Source organism: Lucilia cuprina, chromosome 5 (assembly GCF_022045245.1).
Source record: "Lucilia cuprina isolate Lc7/37 chromosome 5, ASM2204524v1, whole genome shotgun sequence".
Lineage (NCBI taxonomy): Eukaryota > Metazoa > Arthropoda > Insecta > Diptera > Calliphoridae > Lucilia > Lucilia cuprina.
In genome coordinates this window covers 66068346-66075738 of record NC_060953.1, presented here as the reverse complement: position 1 = coordinate 66075738, position 7393 = coordinate 66068346, and the positions used below count along the sequence as shown (strand labels likewise).

Genomic DNA, 7393 nt, shown 5'->3' with positions numbered 1-7393 from the left:
TTTAATTTTATAATAAATATTTTTTTCTTAATTAAACAAAATATAAATATTGTAAAAAAATGTTCTTGTGTTTAAAATATCTAGGGATGTTTTTTTTTCTCGTTCTATTTATTTACGTTTAATGACGTTAAACATTTATCTCTGGTATTTTTTTTTAATATTTGGTCTACTATTTATTTAAGACTACATACATACATTCATTCAAACATATATTTATTTAGACTTCTTAAAAAGTACGCAAATCTTTACTGATAATTTTTCCTTAAACTTGGCGGTATTTGCTTTGAAATTTCTATTTGTATTTATTTAATCTGAATCCGAATAATAGCGGTGTTATTTGTATAGCTCAGTAATTGTTGCATATAATTGTCTATATTTAGATATTGTAACAAATTCCTTTTTTTTTGTTCATATATAGTCAACATAATTATATAAATTAGACTACAACCGGTTTATGGTGTTATTCTAAAAATAGCTAAAGTTATTTAATTAAAGTAGCTTTATCTTTTTTTTAAGAAAAATATTGTATTAAAATTATAATAAAATTTGTTAAAAATTTGAATCTTGTGATTGTTTATGTTAACGATTCTCCTTTAGAACAAAATAGAGAGAGAGAAAATTAATTGCCGGAAATAGCAACACCTATAAGTCACAGTAGGCCTCCTTTAACTGATAATAAATTGAAATACATCAAATTAAAGTGCATAGAGGAAATACAATATGTATATTTTGCTCATGCATTGACTGATTTTCGAACTGCCAGACATTTAATGACAATTGTTGTTGTTTACTTTCAATAGTTCGAGTTGAATGGTCATCGTCTCAGATGATCAAGTGCCAATAGTAAAAGTTTAGTTCTAGTGAAAAAATCACTAATAAAGAAGAAATGCAATATTGCGACTTCATTACATAAGACCTGGTCCATACTAGGAAAGTTTTATTGAAAAACTTGTTGTAAATTTTTGAAGTTTCCTTAATGTCTAGACATAGAAACATTTGTTTCAGAAACTATGTGTTGATTGCATTGCTTTGTTTTTGTACGAATAAGAAGAATAACAAAACAACACAAGTTTCCGAATACGAAAAACTCCGTACCCCGAGTGACATGAATCATATTTCATTCTCTGTCTCTCTCGCGTAAAATCAAAAGTTTCCCAATAAAAAGTCTGCTAATGTGGACCGGCACTAAGTTGTTGTTGATCTGTTATTCGAATAATGAATAGAAGCCAACGAGATGAAAAAGAAGGATTTGTTATCGTCTAACTGAGAAAGGTTATGGTCCTTGTTTTTTGAATCCTTTTAGATAGCAATTAAAAACAAAATGGTTATAGAAATTAATAGAATTTTATGCAGATTGTAATGTAGCCATTGAGAGCTATTATGTTGTTAATAGATTGACACTATCTGGACGAGTATAATGCAACGGAATTAGAAAAAATATAAACTTAGGAACCCTAGTGAAAAAACTTATTCTTTTGAAATTATTTTACACGATATAAATTTATATTACCGATGTTGTACTAACAGTTCCACTGAGGCCGACATTTTTCTCCTGGAATATGACAACTGTCGTGGGAACGATATGTTTAAAGCGTTATCAATTTATGTGCAGAAAGGTTTTCCATTTTATCAGGAATGTAGGCTATAGGTAGTTTCGTTATTCGTCATTAGTTTTCTTTCAAGATAAACGAATGAAACTGATCTTTGATTTTTCTATAAATATTTGGCTCCAGTTCTTTTAATTCATGACTAAACTTGATAAACTTTAAGGTTTTTAAATAAAAAAGTTAAACTTTCAATTTTTTTCTCCATGTATTCTAGGTGGTAGTTTCTGATGCAAATGATGATCACTTTTACAAATTAAATCGGAAGATTTTTTTATCGGGTCTGTTGTGCGCTCTTTAACCTCAGGTGGGTATCGAATAAATAATTACCTACTTGGGTTGATTTTTTACCTTCAAAAGATGAAAAATAGTATTTGGATTAGTTTTCTTCTTTCTATGCATTAATCTAAAGACTATTTTATAGACTTAAGCTTGGACAAGTCTATGGACTAGTCTAGTAACAAGATAAATTACTAGTATGTCTATGGACTAGTCTATTAGCTAGTTTATTAACTAGATTTTTCTATTATTCTTTGGGCTAGTCTATTAACAAGACTATTAATTAGTCTATGATCTCTCGTATGGTGTACTCTATTGACTATTCTATGGACTAGTCTAAGTATTAACTATTCTTAGCGCTAGTTTACTATATTGATAACTCTATAAACTATTCCATTGACTAGTCTATTAAATAGTCTATGAACAAGTCTATTATCTAATCTATACGCTAAAGCCTGTTTTACACGATCTGTCAAAAATCGGTGTAGAACAGTTTACGTACGTAAACTGTGATCGTGTGAAGTGATCTTAAATAATGATTTGCTTATTGACTAGTTTATGGACTCATGAAGTCGGTTTGATTTGTTTTTTCCCATATTGCTATAATTTTCGAAAAAGAAATGTCAAACTGAATCAAAAAAGTGAATATTTTAATGTAGTTTAGTAAACTTACAAATGGAATTGCCATCTCTGGTATGTAATTACTAGCTTCTCTGGAACTTTTCGAATCTTAAGCTCTCACTATCTTGTCTATTAGTAAAAAGATATAAACTTTTTATAGTTCAAATGTGGAACTTAGGATTGGTATAACCAATATCGTTTTGTGTAAATAACTAAATCATTCAATTAAATTAGATAAATATGTTGGATTCTATATATAAAATTCTTTTCTATTTGAGATTATTCAATCAACTTTATTAAATATTTAACTAAAAATGACTACTACATTATTTTATTACAATTTTCAAAAATAAACTCTTTATCTACTTTACTGTCTACCGTTGACATGTATTAGTCATTAACGTTTTATTAAGAGAGACAGAGATTACGCTCTTACGTTGTTATTGTTGTTATTTATTTCATTTATAATTTATATTACTTAAGATAATATTTACTTCCGATTCTTAAGAATTGTTAAAATAAACTAAGAGAAATAAAAAAAAAATAACAAATAAGTGTTCACATCAGCCGACCGATAATAATTAGTTATATTTTGATTGGACACCTTATCTGAACAATTAAATGCGACTCACAGCTACAACAAAAACAAAAATAAAAAGTGGATCACAGAAAAATATATTAAATATATTTAATGACTTAATGCAAATTTCAGTTGAAAGGGTTGAGTGTTGAATGAATTTAAAACAAATTCGTTTTGAAGTAGAATTCATAACGAGTACATCATAATGCTCAAAAGATTGTCATAATGAATCTTTATTATCTTTTCTTTTTTTCTTTGTTTTTCTTTTAAGTTAATTCAAAATTAATACGAACAATATTTGGATACATTTTCTTAGTTGTTGTTGTTGTTGTTATTGTAGGTTGTTGCTATTGTAGTGTATTGTAGTTCAACTAATTGCAAAGTTTTATTTTTGTTAATTATTTTTGTTTTTTCTTTTTGATTTTTTGTCACTCCATATTTTTTTGAAACTATAAAGAAATTTACTTCTTTTTGGTTTTTTTCGTAAGATTAAATATGTATGTATGTGTGTGTATAATTATTTAAACTAATAAATAATACTTTAAGATTTTATTTGTTTTGTAGTTTATTTGAATAAAATATATATTAAATATAGTCAAATGTTAGTTAAGGATATAGAAATCCTTTCTTTCATTTGTTTTAACTTGTATTTTTAATTTTATTCATTTCGACTGTGTGTCTGTGTCTGTGTCTGTGTGTGTGTGTTGGTTTAGAGGCGAAGACAATATTTTTCTGTTTTTTTATTCTTTAAGATTTGAAAGTAATTTTTGTTTTTCGTACCTATATATTTATTATATACACATATATATGTAGCTATTTATATATATATTCTTATTAGAGACCCTCGATGTGGGTTATATGTAAATTTATTCAATGTAGATGTCTTCAATGGGATAAGCCGTCTCAATGAATTTTTGATAGAAACGTTGGAATGCACGTCTGTAAATAAAATAAAACAAAATATAAATAAAATATTTCTAATTACAAAATTGTTTAAAATTTTACCCCACAGCCTCTGCTACAGGTCTAGTTGATTCAGATCCTTTAAAAACATGACATGCAAAACGTTGTACCGTTGGATGTTTGGTTATGAATCCAATGAAACGATGATCCCTTGGGTGAAACGCACAAAAAGATACGTTTTTGAGCGAGTAAAAATAATCAATGCAAGGTTTCTTATCCTTTTTATTCTGTTAAAAAGAAAATTGTTTTAAAATAATAACTTATATTTGCTGCATAAGTAACAGTTTCTTAAACTTACATTCGGTCCGGAACGATCTACCATGCGTAAACCTTGATCAGATATTTCCAGAATGCATACTTGACCTGTGGGCGAATTACCATATTCACCGACAATTTTACGCACCGCTTGACAAACCACACCCGTGCCTTTATGGGCTAAGGTCTCCACCGAACCGAGATAACCCAATAGATAACGTTCTTTCTTAACCTGCTGCACGGTTGGATCAAATTCATTATAGTCCAAATCAACGGCATATGCTGAGGGAAAGATGCCTTGACGGCCAGTTCGTAAATTAACTCCCTCGCACCATAAATCATCGGCCTCCTTTTGTACATACACTGGATCACCGATTTCTATTTCGATCTCATCATGATGACGTGGTATAAATTTGTGCAGACCTCTGTGTGTGGCCTCTAGCATTTCAAGGTGGGCAAAAGGCACCCCACCGAAGGGTTGTGGAATGGGTGATTCCGATACAGGAGAAGTAATTTGTGGAGACATGCTCTTGAAATCATTTGGAGAATGAGCAGTACTATGACCACTGTCAACATCACCCAAGCTTTGTAAACGTTCCGAATCGGGACTGGAATCCTCGTCTAGAAGGTAACTATGTTTGAGCGTCAAAAATGATCGTTGATTATGCCGTCCCTGGGGACCAGTCATTCCTCGATTGCGACCAACACCCTGACCGTTGGACATCTCATCGGCCAAAGATGACTGTTCAAAGCCATTGCCGCCAGCACCAACACCACCCCCACCACCACCACCTAAAAGATGCAGAATGGAAGCTGCAAAAATCGGTGATCAAATGCAATTAAATAAAAATCAAAACACTACAGTTCACTAAGACAACTACATAGAAGGAGTAAAAAGCAAATTAAAAATTCCTTGACACCGTCAAAGCGTATTGGGCAAGCAAAAACACATTTCCACAAATTCTCACTCACATTTTTTATTTTTGGGAATTTCGGGCAACTTTCGGCGACGTCTTTGTTGTTGTTGTTGTTGTTGCTGCTGTTGATTATTTAATATGCCAATGGGTAAACTGTGAGTCGAGTGGTTTACTTGATGCGAGCCATTGTGTGTATTGCTGGAGCCAATGCCCACTAAACCACCAATAGCATCTTGATGGTTCAATGGATGATGATGGTGTGAATTAAATGAATCATTGGTATCCAAGGAACCATCCGATGACAACGATACCACCTTTAAACCATCGCCAATTTCATCATCTTCCACTTGTCTGTTGTTTTTATTGCAATCACCATTGTCCTCCTGATCTGAAGTGTCACTTTTCGAAGAAGGGGAATCCTCCAGATCATCATTGGGTATTAGACTACAAATGGCAAAAACCAAAAAAAAAAAAATAAAGGAAGTCGTTTGTTAAAATACTAAACTTTAAACTGATTTAATGTTCATTGATTTTTCACACAACAATTCACACACACACAATTTGTATGTACATACATGCTGTTTTTTCACTTCCACTTTTCTTTTCTCATCAAATGTCCTTTAAAATTTTATTTTTGTAATTTTAATTCAATTAAATTTTATTTCCTTTTTTTTGTCAACTAGTTAATTGTTATAACTTACGAGTAAAATGTATGAGGATTTGGTTTTTTGGCACCACTAACGGTACTATTGGTATATTGTATTGTGTGTGCTTCAAATATTGGACGATGAAATTCCTCGAATTCACTGTCAGCCATTATGAGCTAAAAATGAGTTCTTCCGGAACAGGAAAATGTTGCAAACTAATCTCTTTTAATATATTCTTTTAAAATTTTAAATCATTTTTAATTAATTAATTAACAGACACACACTACAAATTAATTTAGCCAAAAAATCACTTGCACTATATTTTGTCTTTGAACTGAATATGTTTTATGCGAAAAAAATCAATAATTTCCTTGTACTGTTCATTCGGTGACTTTTTGTACGCAAAAAAAGTGGTTCAGCCCTTGCCAAAAGTGTGTGTGTCAGTGTTTGTCTCTCTGTTTTTAAGTCGTCAATATGTCTTGTGTAGTTTTTTTTTTTCTTTTTTCATATTCCTTACATACTTTGACAAGAGGGATGATTATTATTGTTTTGTTTACAACTTGGAACCTGTCATCATATGACCTAAACCTTGTTTGCGCATGCGTTACAACTGGAATATTCGTTTTGTGTGCTCTTTTTTTCAGGGGGGTTATTGGCTTTGTTCAGTAAGCATATGGATTATTTTAATTAATTTTACCGTTAGAAATTTAAAAGATAATACAAAATACCGACAGTTGTGTTAAGGATAAAAAAGTTAAATATTTTTAAGAATATTTTTTATTTTAAACAAAATGTTCTCCGTTTGACAACTTTAATACTTTGCATTTCGATTTCACTCATTGTCTTCTATTGTTTTTTGTTGGAATATCTAGTTGCTGCTAAAAGTTTGAAAAAATTATATACAAAACGTTATACCGTAGGATATGAAATAATTTCATTATATTTACGAAAGTTTTGAATGCCACCGTCAACACAAACGCTTTTTCACTCTGATTCCCGAAAGGAACTCCGTATCTGAGACCACACACATCCAATGATAAAACAAATGTTTACACAGATGGCTGCAAAAGTAGCGATAGAATACCCAACTATCATTTTATCAATACCCCAGAGCATTTTACATACAGAGTTATCTGCTATAAAACGAGCGGTAAATTGTCTGAGGTATTACGAAATATCGAGGGATATACGTATATAAGTATACTGACAGCAAAGCTGCAATCAAAAAATTAGTAGGTGTCTTTACGACATCTAGGTTAACCGAAGAATGCCGAGTATCTCTTAACGAGATAGCGAGACGCTAGTATGGGTCCCTTGCCAATTGTAAAGCGCTTGTACAAAATGAACTTTCTGAAATGGCTGAAATAGTTCAGTGAAACCATCTGTCTAACTTCGAGGTCAATCTGGCCTCTTTATGATGCCCATAAGTCTAGCTTATTGTTAAGCTTTCGCGGGGGTCTAATTGGAATCACATGTTACAAAACTCTATTTGGATGCCTTTGTTCTAAGGCTTAACACCTGTCATAT

The 7393-nt window shown here is 31.1% G+C and overlaps 1 protein-coding gene across 2 annotated transcripts; it reads right to left on the bottom strand.

The window, feature by feature from the left end:
• Positions 1 to 6304, bottom strand: LOC111676825 (JNK-interacting protein 1). 2 transcript variants are annotated; one of them, XM_023437811.2, is made up of 5 exons: positions 5921 to 6304; positions 5275 to 5663; positions 4346 to 5115; positions 4090 to 4274; positions 1 to 4023 (listed from the first exon to the last, which is right to left on the bottom strand). In XM_023437811.2, exons 1-5 carry the CDS (start codon positions 6034 to 6036, stop codon positions 3951 to 3953), a joined length of 1533 nt encoding a protein of 510 aa, XP_023293579.2. In that variant the 5' UTR covers positions 6037 to 6304; the 3' UTR covers positions 1 to 3950. The 2 variants fall into 2 exon arrangements, with proteins under 2 accessions (XP_023293579.2, XP_046808188.1); XM_046952232.1 differs by having other exon boundaries at positions 4346 to 5094.
• Positions 6305 to 7393: the final 1089 nt, after the last annotated feature.

Coding starts and splice junctions, on each gene's coding strand:
- LOC111676825 (XM_023437811.2), bottom strand. CDS start 6,036: ATGGCTGACAGTGAATTCGAGGAATTTCATCGTCCAATATTTGAAGCA. Junction 5,664..5,920: donor AATCCTCATACATTTTACTC/GTAAGTTATAAC, acceptor TGCCATTTGTAG/TCTAATACCCAATGATGATC. Junction 4,024..4,089: donor CCTGTAGCAGAGGCTGTGGG/GTAAAATTTTAA, acceptor TTTTATTTACAG/ACGTGCATTCCAACGTTTCT.